Source organism: Cygnus atratus, chromosome 6 (genome assembly GCF_013377495.2).
Source record: "Cygnus atratus isolate AKBS03 ecotype Queensland, Australia chromosome 6, CAtr_DNAZoo_HiC_assembly, whole genome shotgun sequence".
NCBI classification, from domain to species: Eukaryota; Metazoa; Chordata; class Aves; order Anseriformes; family Anatidae; genus Cygnus; species Cygnus atratus.
In genome coordinates, this window is record NC_066367.1 from 4,276,335 (window position 1) to 4,300,887 (window position 24,553).

The 24,553-nt window shown below is 41.1% G+C and overlaps 1 protein-coding gene across 1 annotated transcript; it reads left to right on the forward strand.

The window, feature by feature from the left end:
• The first annotated feature begins 258 nt into the window (after positions 1-258).
• Positions 259-17,470, forward strand: SLC40A1 (solute carrier family 40 member 1). The gene is made up of 8 exons (XM_035572640.2): positions 259-507; positions 625-692; positions 4,937-5,096; positions 5,904-6,019; positions 6,337-6,463; positions 10,349-10,591; positions 12,349-13,014; positions 14,010-17,470. The coding sequence occupies exons 1-8, from the start codon at positions 462-464 to the stop codon at positions 14,327-14,329; spliced, it is 1,746 nt and encodes a 581-aa protein (XP_035428533.1). The 5' UTR covers positions 259-461; the 3' UTR covers positions 14,330-17,470.
• The last annotated feature ends 7,083 nt before the right edge of the window (positions 17,471-24,553 follow it).

Sequence of the window (24,553 nt, forward strand, 5' to 3'; positions counted from 1 at the left end):
ATATACTTTGGGGGGGGGGGATAAAGAGAGATTTCATGCAGATAGGGAGGAACTTTACGGTGTTAGGGAATAAAAGACTTCAGCCTCGGTAACTCCCATTTACCACACGAACGGCGCCCCCCCCGGCGGGCAGGCGGCTCTACCTCAGTGCCACACGCGGGGGGCGGGGCTTGTGGTAAGGGGCGGGGCGTGCGGCTGATGGGCGTGTCGGTGGGCGTACCCCGCCACCGCCTACAAAGCGCGGCGCGCAGCCCCCGCGCTTCCGGCCCCGCCGAGCCGAGCGGAGCCGAGCGGAGCCGAGCAGGCGCTCGGCTGCCCCGCGGCACAGGGAGCCTGCCCGCCCGGCGCGGCGCATAAGGCCAGCGCTTTCCGACTTCAGCTACAGTGCTAGCTAAGTCGGGGAAGGCACCACGGAGCGAAGCGGCGCGTCCCAGCCCCGGTCCCTGTCTCTGTCCCGCGGCATGGCGCGGGGAGCTGAGCCCGCGGGCGAGCGGCGGCGGCGCTGCGGTCAGTGCGCGGCCGGGGGGCGAGGGGCGGCGGGCGTGGGCACGGGGATTGGGACGGCCGGGGGGCGAGGGTACGGCCGCTGCCAGCCCCCAGCGCTCGGTTCTTGTTCCCCTCCAGGCTCCGTGCTCGGCTACTTCACCTCTGCAAAGTTCCTCCTCTACCTGGGGCACGCGCTGTCCACCTGGGTAAGTACAACGGCAGCACGGGGTAAAAGTGGCTGTGCCATACCTGGTGTTAGCATCCAGCTAAAGGGCCCCCCAGGACAGCATGCCAGGAGGATGGGGCTCTCGCTGCCGCACCTTGCCATCAGAAGCCTTCATTCACAACCTTCACGTGCTGTGCCGCAGTGTGTTCAGTTTCCAGTAGCACGTAGGACTACTCGCAGGGCCTGATTCTGTACCTTTTGTGCTTTAAGTGACTACAGAGCCAGTGAGATTCCCCGTGGAGTGAGGTGTCAGTGAAAGACACGAAGCATGGTCCAGAGTAGAACGTGAAAGGCAGGTCATTGCAACTTGTAAATGGAAGGCTTAACTACTTAATGCTCTTACAAATAGGAAATATTCCGTGTTTGCAATAGACCTCTTACTGCTTTCTAGCTAACCTGTTGAGAGAGTCAGGGGGCTGGTCCTTTCTCTGTCAAAATGCTTAGCTTCTGAAATGCTTTCCTTCTGGACTAAATTACTTACTCTGACATTTCTTACTAACTTGAGATGTGGTTCAATAACCTTAAAATATAAACAAAAAATAGAGGCTCTGGTCATCTTTTGTATAGGAAAATGAAGAATAGAACCTTGTACTGTAATCCTAAGTTTCCTTCAAATGACTTGAATCAAGAAGAAATGGAGAATTTCCCCCCCCAGTTTTCCGTGCTGTCTCCCATGCTGGATTTGGGCTGGATTAACATGGGCTTTGTATAGCACTGGACAGGTTGATGCTATACGGTTACAGCACTGTGTGCCTAGCTCTGGCAGTGCCTTGCTTCCACCACCACAGAAGGTTGTGTTGGTGTCCTGTTAATGGAAGGAGGCTCGGAGTGGTATCAAACACTTGTTTAAACAAGAGCAATGTTTTAGCAATTATTAATATTATTGAAAGAGCTGTGTGGTGATGTACCTGTTTGGCTCACCATTCTTTAGAGGCCAGGCTTGTTACCTGCAGGAGTTTTCATCAGCAGTGCCAACAAAGGGCTTACCTGGCAGTGCAGCCAGCCCTGCTTGCCCCTGGCAAGGCTGGCGGTGGGGCTACTCGTAGCAAGGGAGGGTGACAAAGCAGGGTTTGAAAACCCTGGTGTACACCATGACAAACAGGTTGCAGGATGTCTGTTCAGCTGGTTAGCAGCATTAATAGTATACTCCTCGTTCCAGCATGTTTTCTTTTGTGCTGAAAACCTTGACTCAAAACAAACACCGCCAAAAAAAAAAAAATGCCTCCAGACCTGCTGAAACAACAGAAATGCAGCTTATTTTGGCAGAACTGGTGCAGGACTGCACCTTCTCTATCTCCTAAGCTTTAGTGTTCTTCTGGTCTGAACATTTTTTAACAGAAACAGCAACCAAGCACCTTTATCTTCAGAACTCAAATGACTATAGCATCTTTGTTGTAAACCGTCTATGTCCACAAGACAAAGCCTAGGAGAAATGGGGATTTGCTGTGGTTGAGAGAGCTTAACTTGGTTTCCACATTACTAAGACATGCCCAAATATGGAGAGAAGCTGTAAATGATTAAATACAATGTCTTCAGATCCAAACAAAGCCTAGCATACCTTTCTGGCTCTCGTTAAGTAAAGCATTTGAATCTGGGCTTGGCTGCAGTGCGTTGCTCTCCTGGAGTCTCAGACCGCATGCTGTTGTCATTATGTATGTAAGTCATTCCTGTCTATCACTCAGCACCAAAGAAGGAACAGAATGAAACTAAGTTAATCTAGGTGCTACCAGGCTGAGTACTTGTCAAGAGGTCAGCAGCAACTTCCCAGCTTTGTGGCACTGCAGAGCTCAGGAGGCCCGGCAGCAGCCAGGCTCGTGCTGGGGTGGGGTTGTGTACATCCACTCTGAGGTGGTTTATAAGGGTAATTATTACAACAGAAGGGCTAAGAGCCATCTTTAAAAGTTTGGTGAAGCTAAACAGCTATAGTTATTAGAGTTGAGATCCCCATATTTTGAGACTTTTAAAGTGGGATTAAGTTATGTAATTAAGGTTTTGCTCATTTCTGAAGGTAATATATACTGTTGAAATTTCAGTAATTCTTACACACCAGCTTCAAACCTCTGTAATTCACTAATGCTGTTCTTCTGTGACACTAACTTATCTTTACTTGCTCTTTATGGTTTTTAATTCCTGAAAGAAACCATCTTTCCTGATAAGAACATCTTTAGTTACCCTAGAAGTTAGCAGTGTGTATTGGCCTGGTCAAATTACTCTGCATAAATGTTGGATGAGGTTGAACAGAGTTCATAGGCTCCTTAAGCAAATTGTGTAGCAAAATCATGATCTCACTGGAACCAGAGGAGGCTTCCTGTGAATATCAGGTGAGATTGGGTTTTTCACTCTGACAGTAGACCTGTTAGAGATTGTCACTGACTTTCACACACTTAGGTGCTTTTAAAATTACTTTCACAATCATTGAATTCTTATCACAACTGAAACATCTCTGCATAAAGAAAAGCCAACAACTTCTATGATCAAATTTTGATGTAATAGTTTTCTTTTGACTTATTCTTCCACCTTAAGCAGTTATCCAGGCTAATCAAAGTGTAGTTAATCCACCTGCATAGATTGTAAGTGAAATTTGGTAAAGAGATGCCTCAGGTCTTACTAGGCTTAATTGGATGCTGGACTTGGGAAATGACATCCCTGTTCTCTCATGGCTGGAATACTTACTATGTGCTTCTACTAAACATGGAGTAGAAGTGGAACATATCTTAGAGAACGCATTAGGGGTCCTTAGAGAATGAAAATTCTCTCATGTATGAGAAGGCAAATCTAAGCCAGTTGTGCCTGGATACACATTCTTTTATTCGTTATTTAGAAAACATACTAAATACCCAGATTTTTTCCTTGAGTAGGTGAAATTTTGTTCCCACATAATTGGCATGTAATTCTTTTTCTGCTCACTGTTAAGGAAACAAGCGTTTATGGTCTGAAGAAGCCTCTTTTGGAGAACTCCATTAACTTTAAGTTCTTTGTGTGTCTATGCTACACTGAAGACTTGCATCAAACTTTGTAATTATGTTGCCCCTACAAATAGCATGCATTTTATATCTCTCTCTATCGCTGTGCTGCTTGACAGATTTGGCAGACTTTGCTTTGTAAGTGCTTCTATGTTGTATCTTCTCCCCCAGCCCTTTAGAGTACTTGAGGTTCTTAGAAATTTGTACTATTTGCTGTTTCACATAGCAATTGCTTCTTTTAGATAAGGCAACAGAAGAAAACAGTTTCATCTTTCATTTATGACAGACTAACATTAGGAACCCTTGCAAAACAAACCATCCAAGAATAGTATGAATGATTGTATTTATCTGCCTTTTGATTAAATAAAACATTTTCTGTAGTGTACTTCTGGCAGCATGTCTAAAAATAGTGAGATGCCAACTTCCATCATGTGACACTGTTAAAACCTTGATGTGTATTCATTAGCAAGCCACAGGTCTCTTTGGCAGCAGACCTAAAGATGTTTTGAATAGTAGGAAAATTGCATCACTTGGACATGTTTAGTATTTTGGGCTTATTTTTTGCATGCTGTTACTGGTATTGGAACATTGAAATTCTGTATTCTAAACACCAGTACTGAAATGGGCTAAACTAGCTCTGCTATCCCATCTCTTAGTAATATACCCAGGTTTACTGTTGTTAAAGATGGTAAAGATGTCCCTTGACTTCAGAAACTTCAGTTAGCATTCAGGAATGTGTAGGACACCACTGTCCTTGATTTGTCCATCTCTATGGACTATATTATGGCTTGCTTTGACTAGACTTTTGTATTTTAAAATGGCATCTAATGAGCATTTTCAAGAGCAAACTGCTGTCTTGATTATCAATGCTATTTAAATAATTTATCACTAAATCTGTTGTTAATAGATGGTCTCTGGAGAATCCATGTAAGCTTTCTGAGCCCTGGTGGATGTGGCCGGTAACAAACGTTGTTCTGTATTACAAAAAAAATGAGGATTTTTGGTGTGAGCTTAAGAATGTATGCTACATTTGATTAGTACAGATGATTTCAGTGATGCTGGGATAGTCAATGATGACAGGATGCATTGATTAAAAAACAAACAAACAGCCACCCCAAAATCAAAACCCCCACCTCTGTATTTGTAACATATCTGATACTTCTAATACAGATATTTTCAGGGCATTAGTAAAATAGTCAACTAGCGTGCTTGAAAAGTGCAGATAATAATGCTGTGTGTAAACTTTCTGTTACTCTTAAAGGGAGATCGTATGTGGCATTTTGCTGTGTCTGTATTCCTGGTTGAACTTTATGGAAACAGCTTACTCCTGACTGCAGTCTATGGACTGGTTGTGGCGGGATCAGTTCTTCTCCTGGGAGCCATTATTGGAGACTGGGTGGACAAGAACTCCAGGCTCAAAGGTTAGATGTCCAGAGCAGGTTATTTACTCAAGGACAGATTAAATTAATGACAAAGCTGTTACTTAACTCCTGAAGTCAAATATGAGAACTGGGCTTGCTCATTTTATTAAGGATAGTCTTTCAGAGTGGTCATAACTATACAGAATGTCAAAGACAGGAGGTAAACAGTTTTATATCATGATACATTCGCTACTCAGGCTAAACCTATACAATACGTAGAGTTGCATAGAAATTCAAAATATAAAAAACATGGGTTAAGGTAAAAGCTACAGGCAAGTTCTTTACCTTCTAATATGAACACATCATGCGTTATTTGTTGTCTTTTGTCTAGATATAAACATCTTCTGCATAAGTGATAACATTGCATTTGTGTTACACTTGTTTGAAATATGTCTGCTCTAGTCTGTTTTAAAAGTAATGTGGCATCAAGTTCTTCACATACATGCTTGCTTTCCAAGAGTTTACGCAGTAGCATCACTTGCATGCTACACTGAAGATGAATTTTAGAGGCTTAAGCCAAGTATCTTGACCTTTTAAAAATGGTGTCAGCATGCAATTTTTTTTGACTGAGAAGGACTATTTAGGCACTACTTCTAGCTCTAAAGTTGCATCAGTCAGTAGGTTCCATTTTCTAAGACAATGGAATATTCAAAATCAAAAGTGATATATACTTTTTGTTTGATATTTGAGTTGGGAGAATAGGAAGCTAAAAAATACTTAAAGAATATGTACATGTTCCTAAATTATAACCTCTGTAAGCTTATAGTTTACTAATGTTCATGGTTATTCTCTTTTGATTTAAAACAGTGGCGCAGACATCCTTGGTTGTACAGAATGCATCTGTCATCCTGTGTGGTATTATCCTGATGATTGTCTTCTGGTTTAAGACACAGCTTTTGACCTTATACCATGGATGGCTTCTTGTGAGTGCTCAAATTTCTTAATAAGGAATTCTTTTATGAAGAAACTTCTGGGAGTACGGGAGACAGATGAACTTTTATTTTGCTCTTTCTGTTTAGACACTGCTGTGAGCTAAAACTGGCAAGTAAAACTGAAGCTAGCTGGGGAAAAAAGTGATTTTTTTCTTTTAGGAATTATAAAGTAGACTTGGTCTTGTCTGAAGAATAACAGTAGGATGCATGATTCAAATGTGAAAGTGTCTTTTTCTCCTTGTACAAGGTAGGAGTGAAGATCTCCCTTCACTTTTCTCACCATGTAACTTTTCCCCCCATTTCTCTAGACGATGTGCTATATCCTGGTTATCACGATAGCAAATATTGCCAATTTGGCCAGCACTGCCACAGCGATCACAATTCAGAGGGACTGGATTGTTGTGGTTGCAGGGGAAGACAGAAGCAAACTGGCAGGTGAAATACATTGCCTTTTTAATACTTGAAATGTCTTACTTTCTGAGTTTGACTTCAGGCTAGAATTTCACAGAGATCAGCACACCTTTGAGTTCCAGTTACTGTGAGAAACAGCAGGTAAAAAGGGCTGCCTTTATTTCCCCCTTTCCTGCTCTGTACCAGACTTAGATTAGAAGTTACTGTTGTGCTTACAACTCAGGTAGCCCTAAACTAGTTTTGTCCTTGTTTAGTCCTAATGCAGCTTTGTCAGAGGAAGTCTTTATTCTTGTCAACCAAATAAACATGCACCAACTCCTAAACCAAATAGTGAGTGTTTAATAGAAAAGCTATTTAACTTTAAGGCACTGAAAGCCAAGTGTTGCAATACTTTATTTTTAGGTCCCTGGAATGAAACAGAAAACTGTTGCGTAATTGGGCTCCTTACCTAGGGATCAAAGAGATACATATGAATGAAGTCCAGAACAATAAAGTATATGGATCGGGAAGCTGCCAATAGGAAATGCTGTGCATGCGGATGTGTTTGAAGTCTCTCAGTTCTCTAGCATTAGTGTCTAACTCAAAGCTGTGGATGCTTTTTCAGTTGGAACTGAATATTCAGTATTCCTCTGACAACTGATACCTTTGGTATTAGGGTCTGGACTTAATCTCCTTTTTGGCCTAGTAAATGTTTTTCCTCCTTTTTCCCCTTTCTTGTGCAGTGGCATGGCATTATTGGGAGAAAGAGTTCCCATTCAGATTCTGCTGCAGCTTGGTGGCCATGACACTCCTTGGATATGAGAGATTTGGGGATCTTCTGTGCCAAGGAGACATTGAATCTGACTGCCCTTTGCTGGGGAGTACTCCTAGCAGCAAGGCAGTTCACACCAAGGGATATGTGATCGATCTTGTGCTATGCTGCTGCTCTGATATAACAACTGCCTTCTTTTGCAATGAACTTGGGCATGCTGTAGGGACTCTGATCAACCCTGTGAGGAGATTTAAGCTTTCCCAGACAGAGGAACTGATACTGAAGTGCAAACAAGGCACAGAGCAGCTTGACATTGCTAAGACATTTATAGCTCATTGAAGTAACTCTGGGACTGAAAGTTCCAAGTCTGAGACACTTCTGGAGTTTAGATACCTTGAGGCTTAGACAGCATTTCAGCTTCTGGTCTCTAATTTTGTAGGAAGCTGCCTAAATTATCCATAAAGTTCACATGCCTGAATCATTTTAATGATTTGAATCATAACTGCAAGGAATAAATCTGCAGTGGATCTCCTGTGAAGGAATTTTACTTCCCCATGTCATCCAGGAGAGGTTTGCTGTTAATTAGATGCCTGAAGTGTCTCGCTTTCATTTCCAAGTATACAAGTTCTCCATTACAGTCTTCTCTTTTGACCTTGCAGTGCTTTTCTAGGTCATGCCTTTTGTAGAGCGGCAGTACCAGTTAACTTTCTTTATGCACGTAGGAAAAATATGATCTGTGCACAGTAGCTTTGAAGTTCTAATGGTTCTCATTAACCTTTCTTCTTATGTTAGTTCTTATTCAGCAGATCATGCTCCCCAATCCCTGTGTGCCTTCATGAGATAAGGTACAGACCACACCTGCAGAGAACTGTTGCAAAGGAGGCAGTCATGCCTCTGTACAGCTTCATGGGTTCAGACAGTTACATGACCACTTACATTCTGTATTGAAAATTCAGGCAAGAGGTTACTATAAGTTCTGATGCAACTCAATTTTAAAACCAACAAAAAGCCCAAACTAAGCACCTTGGTTCATCAGATCTATGTAAAAGCAAATCTCTCTCAGGCTGGATAAGGTGGTTTTGTACTGAGTCATAATGTAACTTGGAGACTGAGGCTCCTTAATGTAAAAAATTAAATGCCAGCATTGACTTTGCAGCAAATATTGTCGTCTATCTCAGCACTGTTAGATTTCTTGAAAGAATAGCCTTAGTAAAATAAATTGGTGCAACAGGCAAATAATAATTGCCTTGGATTCTTCTTCTTTCTTGTCCATGATTAATCTTTCTATTCACTCTGATTACTTTGTAGCTCTCCGGAGTTTGAAAATACTATCCTTACCCAGATAAAACAAAGCTTAGTTCTTGGAGCTTCTAAAGCCAAGTATTAGGCAAGTCTGTCTTACTCATCGTAGTTAAATATCAGTGAAGTACTTAATACTGAATTGACTTTGAATTATACGAATTCTAATTTGAGTAACCTAAACCAGTCTCTGAATGCAAAGGAACAATTCTCTATAGATTCAGTAAGCCAGCTTTATATTGCACTAGTTTCATTTTCCCTTGAAAAGCTTTATTTTCTTAATAGGAATCTAAAATCATTTTGAGATGTATTGCTAAGCAGCCCGAAGCCTTAGTGTGCAAAATCATGGAGCATCCAGGAGCTTTTAGGGGCAGACCAATGGCACTATTAATTGAAACCCCCAGCAACCTAGAGGGCATGATGACTGAAGCTGATTGGACTGGGGCGGGTGAGACATCTATCAGCAAATGGAAGATGTATTGTGGGCTTCTTGTTTTGCCTGTAAACATCCAAGTGTGGAGCAGAAGGGAGGGAGGACTTCGCTCAGTAAGTTCTTAGAATGCCTATGGCTACCATCAATCAATGTGACTCGATAAGGAAATTGAAAGCCATTTCAAAGGTCTGCTGCTATCATGGTGGGTACTGTGGTCACCACATATTAGAAGTGAATGGAGGGAGATTGTAGCTGCTAAAATTATCTTTTCAGGAATGAATTCTACCATGTCAGGTTTCTGTTAATGTCCAGAGTTGTGCATGCTGTGTTACCCCAAGCAGAGCTACAGGCTGGGAGATGAGTGGCTGGAAAGCTGCCTGGCCGAGAAGGACCTGGGAGTATTGGTTGATAGTCGGCTGAATATGAGCCAGCAGTGTGCTCAGGCGGCCAAGAAGGCCAACAGCATCCTGGCCTGTATAAGAAGCAGTGTGGCCAGCAGGTCTAGGGAGGTGATTGTCCCCCTGTACTCGGCTCTGGTGAGGCCACACCTCGAGTACTGTGTTCAGTTTTGGGCCCCTCGCTACAGGAAGGACATGGACGTGCTCGAGCGAGTCCAGAGAAGGGCGACCAAGCTGGTGAGGGGTCTGGAGAACAAGTCTTACGAGGAGCGGCTGAGGGAGCTGGGCTTGTTCAGCCTGGAAAAGAGGAGGCTCAGGGGCGACCTTATCGCTCTCTACAGTTACCTTAAAGGAAGCTGTAGTGAGGTGGGGGTTGGTCTGTTCTCCCACGTGCCTGGTGACAGGACGAGGGGGAATGGGCGAAAGTTGCGACAGGGGAGTTTTAGGTTGGATGTTAGGAAGTACTTCTTTACCGAAAGGGTTATTAAGCATTGGAACGGGCTGCCCAGGGAGGTGGTGGAGTCGCCATCCCTGGAGGTCTTTAAAAGACGTTTAGATGTACAGCTTAGTGATATGGTTTAGTGGAGTACTTAGTGTTAGGTCGGAGGTTGGACTCGATGATCTTGAGGTCTCTTCCAACCTAGAAATCTGTGTCTGTGTCTGTGTCTGGAATGTTAGTGAGTCCATAGCGTTACCTGAATGTAAGGGCAGTCTGTGATCTAGTGAGAAAGCCTTTTACCTGCAGGAATAAGCTTCCACTGTAAATGCAGAATCCTAAACCTGGAAGACCATCTGCAGGCAAAACTGACAGAGGAAGGGTTTGGCTAATGAACTCTTGGATTGGTCTCAGTAAATTCTGACATTGGAACACTTTAAAAGGGTATCTAGCAAATTCCTGTTCCTACTGAAATCACTTCAAGTTGAGTCAATGCTTATTGATGTGTGTGCTCATGTGCAACTGTCAATTATGTTAGTGAATGTTCCACTGTAAGTATTCAGCAATTCATATCCTCAAATCATTCTGACAGATATGAATGCCACAATACGAAGAATCGATCAGTTGACCAATATCTTGGCCCCAATGGCAGTTGGTCAGATAATGACATTTGGCTCTCCAACGATTGGCTGTGGATTCATTTCTGGTTGGAACCTGATGTCAATGTGTGTGGAATACCTGCTGCTCTGGAAGGTTTATCAGAAGACCCCTACTCTGGCTCTCAAGTGTTCAAAAGTTGAAGAATCAGAACTGAAACAGCTGAATGCAAAAAAAGGTATTGGAAACACAAACATAACTGTTGGGAGTCCGTGGTATCCTCACTTTATCAGTCAAAGTAAAATGAAATTGTTGACTTTGGTCTTCTATGGACACTGCTTTGAAGCTCAAGCTTTTTGCTCCTAGCTTGAAGCTTTCAGTTTTTGGGTAGGGATACAGAGACTCCTAAGCAGTGATACTTCTTCATTCATGCAGCTATTTGACAAATCCCATAAAATGTAGCCCCAAAATGAATGCTTTCCTCTAAATCCTGCAGTCTACCCTGTTATTCAGGACTGATCTTGTTGAATGCACCCCTCCATCTGTATCGCATCTAAAGGGCTGATAAAGCCCTTTGCTCTGGAGTGTCTATGAGTAAAACAGCTTGTGTAGGTCTCTTCCTGCTAGCTTATCTCTACTTATGCACAGTACTAACGGCTTTCAGGAAGATATAGAATAGGCGGTAATATTGCTGATCTAGCATGTTTTCAGTTCTACGTGCTGCAGGAAACGGTGGAGGAAAGTCTGGTTTGGCCATCTACTCAACTTCCTTGGCCAAGCTGAACAACTAGGATTTGCAGTATAGATGGCTGGAATGCTGAACTTTAAGGCAACTGTAAAACTAATATCAATGTTAATTTTGATTCTCTCTAATAGCACAAAATTCTTTCCAAGTAGTCTTCTTGTTATGAAGCACTTGAAATGTGCCAGATACTAGAATGCAAGACTTGAGCATTTCCCCCATAGTGGAGAAACCAGTATGTAAATACTACTGAAAGCCCATGCTATGCATGGTACTCCCAACTACGTCTATTTTTTTTAAAGCTAAAAGTGTTTGTAAAGAACTCTAGTTTTCTCTTCAAAAGTGAGCTGGCAAATCTGTTCTTTGCTCAATATATAGTGAGTTAGGAGGCTGCTATTAAAAGTGCTGAAGGAGACTTTTCTTCGCAGGCACAGATGCTTTGTGGTCCAGTAGGCTGATGGCAGCCTAGGATAGAGGAGCATGATAAAGAGGGCAGAAGGCTCTCTCTCTCTGAAACCAGCTCTTCTCTGCTCCTGGTGAATGAAACATTTAGCAAACATGAATGTTCTCTTAATCTTTGCTGTTGCAGTATTTTGATTCAGTAGAGGACTTGCAGTTTTTGAAAGTTTGCCAAAATACTTGAAGTGTCTCCATTGCAATATGGGGAGTTTAGGCAAATATAAACACCGCTGTGACTTTATTTTTTCAATTTGCTTGTGACCAGTGGAAGCATGGTGCCTTTTTCTTATACTAAAGGAGTAAGCATGGAATTGTAGGAAAGCATGATCTAAGGTTTTGAAGCCTTTTGGCTTTGGTAGGCTTCAGCAAACTTCTGTCTTGGCTTTTCTACCATAACATATTGACATATATTTAAAAATTCCCTACTTTCTCTGGTTAGTTCATTTAAACAAAAAAAGCTGTATTAAAATACCAACTAATGCAAGCTAATACTCATTAAGGAAATAATTTCCTTATGGAAATGAATCATTCAGTCAAGTATGAAGAAAGCATAGCCTGCTTCATTCTCACCAGAGTTTAACTGAAAAAGCAGAAGTTTAAAATGATACAGAAACTTTACTTCATCTTACTATGCAGGTGAGATTTAAGACATTAACTAAGCAGAGGAAAGTTGATGAGCAAATTTAACTGAGGTACTTCTGGAGCAGTGAGCTTACTGCAACCAATTGTCTTGCAGTTCCCACTCTGCAGTTTCCTGGCAGGAGTGTATCTAACAGTTATGTTTCTGTTTACAGACAATGACATGAAACCTGCTGAAGGAGTGCAGTTAATTGTTGAGAAAGATGTAAGTGGCTTTGAGCCCCAACAGGAGAAGGAAGTCGGCTGTGCTGCCCGGGTTGCCGAGCCTTTCATCACATTTCGTGATGGATGGGTTGCGTACTACAACCAGCCTGTGTTTCTTGCAGGCATGGGGCTTGCATTTCTGTATATGACTGTTCTGGGCTTTGATTGCATTACTACAGGCTATGCATACACTCAAGGTCTGAGTGGTTCTGTGCTAAGCCTTCTGATGGGTGCCTCGGCAGTCACTGGCATCATGGGAACAGTGGCTTTCACCTGGCTTCGTCGCAAATGTGGTCTGATTCGCACGGGCCTTATTTCTGGAGTCGCCCAGTTTGCTTGTCTGATCTTATGTGCCATCTCTGTATTCATGCCTGGAAGTCCTATGGATTTGACGGTTTCCCCATTTGCTGACATCAGTGCCCGGCTGTTTAAAAGTGAGCCATTACCTACTATTGCATCTCCAGGAGGTGAGCCTGAAATGGCTTTGGCAACTGGAATGCCCAACTTGTTAAACGGGTCTACTACTCCTGCTAACAGTGGCCCAGAGATGAGTCCTGAGCCCGTGCCTTTAATCTCTGTTAGTCTCCTGTTTGCAGGGGTCATTGCTGCTAGAGTTGGTGAGTATCACATTGCTATTAAAATCTGATCTATTGATTGCTTTTAATTCTAGAACCTGTGCTACTTGTCAACTAAATACAAACTTGAATTGAGAATTGTAGGCTACAGTTGGTATTGCATCACATTAAGTCTAATTCGTTACACTTAACAGGCAAATGAAATGTTCTTACAGTAGTATTGCCAATGCAGGGACTGCAGTTCTAACTTCTTGTATATCATTCTGCACCAACATGAGAAGTTGTCATACTTGGATTAGCTTGTTCTTATTAGCTTAGCTTTTTTGGAATGATCATCTCTAAAATCTCTAATCTTCCTTTCTTCCTTCCTTAAAAACATGTTAATACAAAACAGATCTAAACACTTCCGCTACAAAAACCTTCATATTTTGCAGTGTACTAAGTTCATTCATGAAATAAATGCTCTTCTTTAAACTCTTCTTTAAACTTGTGACCAGCAAAGGAGTTTAGAACAGGAAACTTTGATTTGAATGACAGCTTAATTTTCTGAGGATTTGCCAGATAGTCTAGTATTTGTCAACAATAAAAAAAAAAAGTTAAATATGTACATGTAGTAAATTTCATCTGTAGAACTTCTGTACTCTTAAGAATTTCTGCAGCTTTTGCTGAATTTTGGAGGAAGAAAATACTTGATCCACATGTAGGAAGCTTTTAGCAATGTAAAGTTGCTGTAAAACAGCTATTTAAATAAGGAACAGGTGAGCAAAACATTGTTAGCTTAATAGATGTGTTGAAGCAAAATGTAATGGGCAAGTTAATGGGCAAGCTGTTTGTATTAGTTCAGGAAATATGAGTAATGGGGAAATAAGTGTCTCTTCACTGTGCCAGTGTGAAATGCATAGTATTCTGACAGGAGGTTAGTTTGACCTGCATATTTTAGGCAGAAATAAGTGTTCACAAACATGAATTAGATTGTCAATAATGAAAGCTTATCTTGAGAAGCCCAGTTGTATGGATAACTTTTTTTCTTTCCGTAGGCCTTTGGTCCTTTGATTTGACTGTCACACAGTTACTCCAAGAAAACGTGGTAGAATCTGAAAGAGGCATCATAAACGGTGTCCAAAACTCCATGAATTACCTTCTTGATCTGCTGCACTTCATCATGGTCATCTTGGCCCCTAATCCTGAAGCTTTTGGCTTATTGGTGCTTATTTCTGTGTCTTTTGTTGCAATGGGCCACATAATGTACTTCAGATTTGCTCAGAAAAACTTGGGAAAACAACTTTTTGCTTGTTGCACTCCTGATCCCAAAGCAGTCTCTGATAGTTCACTGCCTGGTAATACGTCCACTGTCTGAAAGGATCCACTTCTTACTAACTTGCTACACAAATATCATGGTTAAAAACATATATGGCCTTTTGTTACCATGTCTAAGGTGTTTCTCTAGAGTTGAATGCATAACTTAAACATGTAAGGAAGCCTTCCCAAGAGAACCAAAATCTATCTTACAGAGAGCCTGCACAAATGTTTCATGTTTGGCTAGGACAACCTAGCTGGATCTTCATGACTAGTGTTTCAAGGGAACCTCAGAAATAATACATCTAGTATTTGATCACAAAATAATGTTGAATTTGTCCCCAAGACCCCTACAGTGATACTGTTTTGCAGTTAAATGTAGTCACCTTGTGAATTCTGAACAATTCTTTTTGCTCATTGAGCAAAACAAGGTTTTTAATTAGTTGCTTCATATACCATATTTGTTTTTTCTATTTTTCCCCTAACCATAAACATTCTGTTTCACATATTTCTCCCGTGTTTTCAAAAGGGTTAAAATGTCCTGTTCCTAAAGGGAACTCTGAAGTTCTGATGCTTTCCCCAGAGAGCTTTTTAGTATTATATCTGTTCTGGTTTAACTTTATAGAAACACCTGTGTAGGTTTTTTTGCATGTTTTCTTACAATTTATATTAGCCATAGGTACAAGATATTGTATTACACTGTTGCACTTCATAAACTAGAACATAACCTCATTTTAGCAGAAGCTATTAATATAATGTAACATTATAAAGCATGGCTTTTTTAATTGCAAATGACATGTCTGCTCAGGTTTGATGTAGCAGAGAGTACTAAGGTCAGGAGTACTGGTACAGAAAACTTAAAGTCTGGGCTAACTTAGCCTTTGCTTTTGACTACAAGCAGCTTTAGTTTATTTTCAAATGCTACTGTTTTCAGAAACCCTCTTGAAGTCTGATGTATTGGAAAATGGTTAGTATTCCAGGCAGAAGAAACAAAGTGGATGACTTGCTTTTATCTGTTTTACATTTATGTGGATTTTGACTTAGTTTGTCCTAAAATACTGCTAGAACAATGAGATGTTGGATTGTGTGGCCCTCTAAAGCAACTTCAGAGAAATGGAGAATGATATATCCCTCTGATTTTCAAGAAGTTCTTGTGTTAGTTGACCCTGCACGTGTACTAACACAGTGCTTCTGTAGTCTTTAGCCATTTATGCACTTTTGTGGAAACTATTCCAAGCACTTTGCTTTTCTGTAGGGTTGAAATCTGTAGAGTTCCAGGTTTTCCTATGGTATGACAGTATGGCCTTTCAACCTAAATCTTTGTAAAATGTTTGTTTGCCAAATTATAAGAAGTATGCAGAAACATGAAGGATAATTTTCACAAGTTGCTGACATAACTTTTAAGGTTTTTATTTTAGGTACTGTCCTTCACACAGTCATCTGTGTTGCTAAACTTCGACCCTGGAATGTAAGTGTGTAAACTCCATTGACATTAAAGGCGTTACACCAGGGTTGAATCTAGACCATCTGTCTTAAAATTTGTGGTGATTGTCTAAATTGAATGTAAACCACTTCTAGTGGCTTTTGTCTCACAGTATTTTGTAAGAAGAGTGAAAGTGAATGAATGGGAATCCAATGTACAATCCACTTGTAGCCCTCAGGATTCAATAACTGGATGTAATAATTTTTTGCCTCTAATGGACCAAAACTAATCATTATTAATATGTTACTGAAGGGTTCTCAGGGATGTTTTCACTATGTTTGTGTTTTCTTTGTCCAAGCTTTGGGGTTTTCTTTTATGTAATATGTCAATTAGAAGAGCTTTAAAATTTGTGACTCAATCCTGAGTGTAAATTCTTGAGGAAAAGGGAATTTTGCCCTCAGTAGAACTTAAATCAAAGAGAAATAAATCAAGCTTAATCTAGATTTGTAGAATAAAGATGCCCAAATAATTGCCTTTACAGCATATGATAGGGAATAGGGTTGAACCAGTAAGGAATTTAAAAGTAGTAAATAAAATGTCTGTTTTGCCAAATATGTTGTCTCATGTATTGGGACCAGATTTCAGTATTGCTGAATATAAACAAAGGTAGCCCAAATAACAGTGAATGCCTCTGTACTGGACTTTGAGGAAGATCTAAATAGCAACTTATGTATTGGACACTCTGTCCGTCAGGGAAGCCAAGCTGAAAATGCAGTTTCCTGTGGGCTTTCTATAGCCCCCAGAATTGTGTGTGCCTAAAGCTTAATGCTACAGCCCTAAGCAGCAGGCATCCCAAAGAGGATCTGTTCCTGCAGTCCGGAGAGCTCCAAGAACATACAGCAAGTAGAGCTGGGAGCTTACCATGTTCCCATCTGTTCCCAAAGCATTCTTATTTTTAAGATCATTGTAGTCCTAGTTCAGTAGAGTAGCAGTTTGTTTCACAAAGAGGCCCACTAGATATTGCAGTCTGGATCTCAAGCCAAAAAAGTGGTATTGGGAGGGGGCTGGTCCTTCGCGTTTTGTATGCATACTGTTCCTGGGATTTGTATGTGCAGATATACAACTGGATGGCAAGCCAATCCTAAAAGGCAGAAAAGCAAGATAGATACTAGCTTTAAGAGGAATAAGGAGGTCTAAATTGGAAATCTAGTATAGTATGCTTTAGAGTGAGTCAGATGTCAAAAAAGTACGCTGCTTGAGCACAACCCATGTGTATGTCTTTAAAATGTACACAGACACCTGTACTGATCAGTGCTTTGAAGCAATGTGGAGCCTGAAGTCTTAGTTAGCAGGACTTTCATTAAGTAAGCATTTTTGGCCTTGTATTTATTTATTTTTTTAAATGTGTCCAATTTGGATGAGAACTGCCCTTAAAATGTACGCACTAAAAATCAATCTTTCCAAAATAGCCTATTTTGTTATACAACCTTATGCTGGACATAGTATTGATTTATGTATTAATCTTGTTAAAGCTAATGAATAAATTTGCACAAAAAATGTTGTTGCTTGTTATTCAGTTTGTGTGTGTCTTGTACTGATCCCATAGCTGGTTTTTCTGTTGTGGTGGGATGGGAACAGCCAGGAAGCACTAACAAATAGCATTGAGGAGAAAGGAAATAGTAAACGGAGTAAAAACCTTTCCATGACACTAAGTCTGTCTTCAGTAAACTGCTTTTTAGTTACCATTCCACAGAATCTTACAACCTCAGCACAGGACCAGCATTGTGATACAGCAATTTTGTCTCTTGACTTTCTGGGCAGCAGGAAGCAAACGATTTTACCTTCCCAGTCATCTTCCTACCATACTGAATTTGAGATGATGGCCTTTTGTAGCAGCAATGTGTAGGTGAGAAGGCTGTACAACAGCTAGGCATAATAGTGGTTGCAAATAAATATGATATTTCTCATACTGTGGTTTGTATCTTGAAAAGACTTCAGGTGAATGTTTTGTATGGGACTGCTGCTTGTTATAGAAGGTGTGTATGTTTGTGTGATTACTACGTCTTTGGAAGGATGCTGTACTTACGCAGTAGGATTTCCATGACGAGATTCTTCTTGGTTTTATTTTCAAAATAGTTTTCTTAGAGCTAGCACTTCCAATTTTCAACCCCCAATTCATATCCTGATACAAGGAAAAGGATGGAATAAACTCAATCCCTATGGATTAGGCTATTTCCTGTTTCTTGCCTCAGAAAGTTTTATCCCTTAGAAGTTCAAAACAAGTAGGCCAGGTTCATACTTAATATTTTTAAAAATACTACAGTTATGGCTGTCTTTACTTCCACAAAGTATGTGGTGTATGGAATCAATTATGTCCCAGGTTAGCTAACTCATTTGCTTAATAAATTGGTTGAGTGTTTGTTTCCTATCAGTCTCAAAGCCCACACCTTTTCCTGTGGGGTTTTATTTTCCTCACTCTTTTCCCTCTTCTTTCAGAGCCTGCTTCACTAGTGTTGCAAAGCACAGTCTTTAAACTGTTAATGTACAAAGGATCACAATTCACAGATAAAAATTCCTAAAAAAAACAAAACAAAACAAACAAGCATTCTGCAACAAATGGACAGCCTGTTCTTGTATTTCATTTCAAGTAACTTCTGCTGTTTAGTATTAAAAAATAACAGATGTTACTGAGTCAGTGTGAAGTCATAAGCTCTTTCCAAGTCAAAAAGGATACAAAAAAAAATTCAGAGTAAAGACGATTGTTTCTGCTGAAGAGCAGTGCATATAATGTGACTTTTCTCTGTGGAGGTGAATCTGCTTTGGAGCTGACCAGTTTTTAGGTCCTCCAGGAGTTAATTGCTGCACTCAGCATTCAGATTTTTCTCTTGTACTTAGTAGCAGAGAAGCTGGTAGTAGATGTCAGCGTGCTTGTGCTCACTACTCTCTTACCCTCTGTACTCACGTTCTTTTTTCTGGGTGCTGTTAACTGCATGGTGTAATAACCACTGTGGGATTAAAAGAAGGTATTTTGCTCCTGTAGTAAGACTGTGCCTCCAGCTTGTGCTTTAAATAAGACAGACTGTGTTTTGCAACTCTGATGGCCAGAAAAAGCTGGATGAGGATGTTTGCTTAAAGACTTGCAAAGTGCACGGACAAAGTGCGAACTGTTCAGTAATGCTTTTTCAAATACTTCAGCTTGTCCTTGTGCGGGTCAATATTTCTTTCTAGTTAAACTTTCATTGCATTTGGTCACAAGCTTGCAACCATGTGCTTTCCGCTCGTATTCTAGGTAGAGAGTGATGGAGCAATCTGTTTGCACGCGCAGACTTAGAGGTCTTACTCCATTTTAAGTGTGCAGGAAGTTACTTGACTTACATTTAGAAAATCTGATTCTACTCCTTAGGCAGATAAGGGAATGAAAATGCAGAGCAGCATGTGCTGTTAGGGCTTCAGTAGATAACTGCACCACTCCTTTAAATGAAACAAACAAAGCCCCCAAAAAACAGCAGAACAAGTGCTTGTTAAAACGGTAGTATCAGCTCAGAAAACACAGCCAACCGTTTGTTCGTGGTACAACGTTTAGCATATCAGCATCCTGATGACACCATACCCAAATCTGAAAATACATTCTTCCTTGAGCAGCACAACTAACGAAGCGTGACTTTCTGTGTGTGTCCTAGGTCACTGTACACCCACAACTGCAATAACCGTAGCTCCGAACTCTGCCTTGTGTGCTCCTGGCTCTTCCACCAGATCTCCTTGCAGTGCTGCCTGCTGTTATCGGCAGGGTAAAGCAGGGCACATGCTCTGCCTGACCCTCAGGAGTGCTGTGCCTGCAACGGCCCGTGGGTGCTGGGGGGCTGATTAGCCAGTCGACAGCACAAACAGCACAGAGGAGGGGAAGTAGTGCCAGGCTTGCCTCCAGCCAGGTGCTGATTCTCATAAATCCATTAAAATGGATTCTACGATTAAAATCAGTCCTGGAGACCTTTCTCTTTCATCCCATGTAGCTGGAATTAACCAGGTGGTTTGGGAGCTATTTGCCACGAAGTGACGGATGGGCTTGTTACAGAAAGCAGAGTGACTGTGTAAGTCCCCTGTCCATAGAAAATGGGTAAAAAAGCAATATGCCTGTAACGTGCTGTGTGATACAGCTGTAATTAGTTGATTGCCAATAGTGCATCCTAACCAATTGATTAAATGGTCTGGAAGAAAAATAAGTCGAAACCACGTGTAGCCAAGTGCAAGGCTCTACGTTTAAGCTGGAACAACTGAGTGCTTGCGTATTGGCTAGGGAACACCTATCTGTTTTTGTAGAAAAGAATTGCAGTGTTATAGCATCAAGGCCAAACATAAGTCAACACCATAACATGAAAAGAGAAATGGGAACAGGTAATGTAGTGCGTGATTCATGAAGTGAACCATACAGGCTGTTCTTTGGAACTGGGAAGACTGGGGTACTGCATCCCATTTTTTCTTGAGCAGCAGTGCTAACTGGAGAGAAACCAGAGGAGTGAAAGAATTGGGGTCATATAAAGACTGAAAGGTGATGCTAACCATACTTGTGTATATAAGAGGGGATGAGAATACTGTGTAAGCTTGCTTGAGAACAAAGGCAGCTTACAGTATGCTTGCAACCCTGGAAGTTGTGGAGTTTCTAATACTAATTATCTTTAAGGGGGAGGTGCTATTTTTCCAGCTCCACTTTTCTCCAGTTACACGTAATATTTTTCCACATTTGGTTCATTTCTATATTTCCCCCAGAGCCACTAATGAGATAGCAGACAAGTTCGCAGTGACTTTTCTCCCCAGTTAATTGCCCTCCCAAGATCTGTCCAATGGCTAGCTCTCCATCAATGACTACCCAGAGAAGCTGTGGCTGCCCCATCCCTGGCAGTGCCCAAGGCCAGGCAGGATGGGGCTTTGGGCAGCCTGGGCTGGTGGGAGGTGTCCCAGCCCATGGCAGGGGGCTGGAACTGGATGAGCTTTAAGGTCCCTTCCAACCCAATCCATTCTGTGATTCTATGATTCTATGAAATGTATCTTTTCATTTAAGGACTTAATATTTGCTTTCAGTTTATAAGCAAACTCTGAATTCACTATTACAAGCGTGAAAATCCTCTTTATACTTAGAAAGTACAAGTAACACGGCTTCAGCACCTTTTCACTGAAGGATCCTTTTAAAGCAGGACACCTAAAGCGAAGACAACATATATTCCTTACATTAGCACTTGCAATACGGTTCAAACCATTTCAGGTATTTTATCTTGAACTAAAGGACTCAAAACAATGCCTCTTGATTCGTGTCCTTATTACTTCAGCAGAGAATATCTTACACTTTAGCATGACAGTTAGGAATATTAGATTTCCCCTCAAATTATTTTGGTAGAACAGTGCAAACAATCCTGTTATCATTAAGCAGACTTGCAAAAACAGTTGTTCAAAATGCTCACATGCTACAATATTCCTGTGCAGAGCCTGCCTACATGATATGTGTACATCTCCTATGCAGTCTGCTTCTTTAAGCTCTTTCAGCTGTCTGTAGCCTGCTGATTTAAGTAAGAGCTGCAGACCTTAGCTTGGAGAATTTGGACTGTGTGTTTAGTGGGACTGCTCCTAGAAAGGCACATTTTGGTTTTAAGACTACCGAGAACGTACTTGCGATGTTTGAATTTCTTCATTTTGGGGGGCTTCCCTCTGCAGGCTGACCACATTAGACACAAGAACTAACAGGGAGTTACAAAAATATGTTGTCTGTCCAGCTGAGAAAGAGGGAGGAGGAGTTGTCCACGTTAGAAATATTTGTTCAGCTGCTCCTGGAGTAAGGCCAGTCAAAGTCACTGTTTACAGTATGAAGTGTGCTGCAGTCCATTTATCTCCTAAAGATAACAAAACAAGATAAAGAACCCATTCTTTGGGACAGCTTTGACAAAAGTTTCAGAGGAATAAAAATAAGTTAATTGAAACTTTATGAGCACTGATATTTTTATTTGCTTGGCTGCAAAATACTTATTCCATGTCAGCGTGTAGTGACTTGGCATTGTTCAGCCATGCCCAAAAGGAGCAAACTGTGTCACAGCCAGGGACCAAAGAAACACTAAACAGCCCCTCTGAACTGCCAGGCTTCCTTGGTGGAAGTCTGAGCACAGGAGACTTCACCCACATGATGTTTTCTTTCAAGAGGTTGTGAACAAGCAGCCAGAGCTGCTCTGCAGAGACCCACTGCAAATTTCGGTAGCGTAAACTCAGGATCTTAGTGGACCGAGGGGACGGCATCAGGAACAAATTGCCCTGCAACCCCAGCACACCACAAGGCTGTTGGAACACGACCAGTTTGGAGAGAGACACACAACATAGCACTACGGTACTATATGCCCATGGAAGGAATGTAAAAACAACAACATTAAATACTTCTACCAGGAGAAAAGTTTTATAGAAGAAAGTCTCCTAAATGTCTTCTGAAAAGTTTTTTCCCCATCTGAAATACGTAGAAAGTTAATGCAGGTCAGGAAGCTTGTGCTCATTTATTTTCAAGATATAACATTTCTCTTCCTTTTGTGCAGGATAGCAATCCTAGAAATTGTCTTATGATAAAAAAAAAGAGCTGGTTTTGTCATGCACGTTTCAAGGGCCTTTAACTTTACTGCCCTTTTACTGCCTTTACTTGCCAGGATAGCCTTTCTAGAGATTTGCAATTGCCTGAGAAGTAGAGTCATGCTTTCGCTCTATTTTCTGCTCTCTTGTGTGCTTTAAATAGTGCCCAAACTTGGCAGATACCACCAGCCTCAGTGCTGAAACAACCGTATCTACAAAAGAATGCAATATATCTCATCACCTTTAAATCTTTCCCCTGACTGTGTCATTTGGCCTCATTTGGCCAAAAGAGGGAAAGAAGGAAACTGTGCTCCCACTGCTTCTTTTCTGTATTTTTAATTTTGTGGGACCAGGTGGACACCCAGAAGAATAGATTTTCTGAATAGAGGAATTCAGTGAATAGAGGAACCAGAGCTGAGGATGTCCAGTCTTTGGATTCAAAGCAAACACAGCCTGATTAGACAATAAGAATTAGATTATTATTTTTTTTTCCTTAAGGTGAATGCATAGGTTTGTTCCCCCTCTACAGATAATGAGTTCTTAACCGGTTTTGCTTTGCTAACTGAGACTACGTTTTCAGTAATGAAATGGTAACTTGGCTTAACTTGCTTGGATGTTAACTTAGGGTACCAGTTAAGTTCAAGTTCAAGGCTACAAAGGAAGTTAGGTTTCATTTTATCTGTTTAGCTGAGGTAAAATCTAAATGTTTGTCTTATCTAAATGGAACAGAGCAAACAGAAGAGGCCAATATTTGAATGCTTGGCAGAAAGCTGTGACTTCAGACTGATTTTGTATTTCTTTCTGATGTTCCATCTGCTGCCTAGTTGGCATTCCTCATTAAGATGCTGAGGACATAGGTTAGAGAAGTATTAGAGCATGGAAGCAGAAGCACTAGAAGATCGTATGAATAGCCACTGCACTTTCTAGCAAGTGTAAGTACTCTTAAATGTGATAAAGAAATTGAATTACAGATCCACATTCTCCTCAACCCTAGCCAGGCACCTCCACATTCACAGAGCCCCACACCATGGAAGCTGCACTTGTGTCTTCAGGACAGGTGCCGATTTTGAGGTCTGTATATTTCCAATGCATCAGCTATTTGCTGAGGACAATTTTGTATTCATGGACAAATTTGACATTGGAAAAAAAGGATCTGGAGGAGCTATATTATTGGTGGCACTTCATCATTATTGGTGGCTTTCACATACTAAGCTTCAGGGTGCAGACTTTACGTGCTGCCTAGTGCCAAACAAGACAACCAAGGCAGCTGCAACTTTCAATTTTTGTAGTTTACTGAACGTGCGCCTCACTACTTGAGGTCATGCTGCAGAGAGCTCCATGCAGTGCAATTACAAATTACATCAACAAGCAAATGTTGTACTGAATTAATACAGACATGTTCAGAGAATGATTTCTTGGTGACCATTTTGATCTTCTACTTCTCTTCATTAAGAGGCAGAACTGTTAACAAAAGTTTGCAATTCTAATCCTCCGTAACACTTAAAAATAAAAGGATATCAATATGTTGTCCTGCTTCTTATTAGACAAATAATGAACAATTTAGTCATTATATATTGATGCCTACACAAATTGTTACTGAGTAAAGTTTTAAGGAATGAAATAAATACAAGAAGCTCACTTCAGTAGTATTGACTGCAGTTCTTACAATGTGTTTTTATTCAGCTAACTTTGCATCTATGAATAGCACTGTTTGGAAAAAAAAAGAAAAAAAAAAGGACGGAACAATTTTGCAAGACCACCCAGAGGAAGTGATACAAGGCATTATTGGATGAACTTGGGGATGAGTCAGCAGTTCTTGTCTTATGTCATGCTCGGTAAAATATATCAGAAATCCAATGCCTGTAGAAAAGCACACTGGAGAGCTCAGCTGGAAAGCTAAAGGGATATAAAATATTAAGAAAGAAGGAAGTGTAGCAGCTCACCAGGAACACATGACGGAGCACAGGCAAATAAATATCGAAGGATGAGGTTTTTTGGTTTCACGTTATCACCTCTCTTCTAGGCATTACTGAAATCCCTGCACCCTTCAGATCTTTATCTTATTGTGTGGCAGCTCCCATCCTTCCCTGCTCCCTCACCCCAAACCATTGCTTGTCATTCTAGCAAACTGCCTCTAGACTTTCCTCCTGCTTCTGAAGTCACCTGGAGTGAGGTGGCTCTACACCACCCTAATGCTGCTGGCTGAAGGTTAATTAATACAGCTTGTGTGTGTCTTGGGCTTTGTGAGTGTGGGGGACCACAATTTCT

Coding starts and splice junctions, on each gene's coding strand:
- SLC40A1 (XM_035572640.2), top strand. CDS start 462: ATGGCGCGGGGAGCTGAGCCCGCGGGCGAGCGGCGGCGGCGCTGCG. Junction 5,097..5,903: donor CAAGAACTCCAGGCTCAAAG/GTTAGATGTCCA, acceptor GATTTAAAACAG/TGGCGCAGACATCCTTGGTT. Junction 6,020..6,336: donor TATACCATGGATGGCTTCTT/GTGAGTGCTCAA, acceptor CCATTTCTCTAG/ACGATGTGCTATATCCTGGT.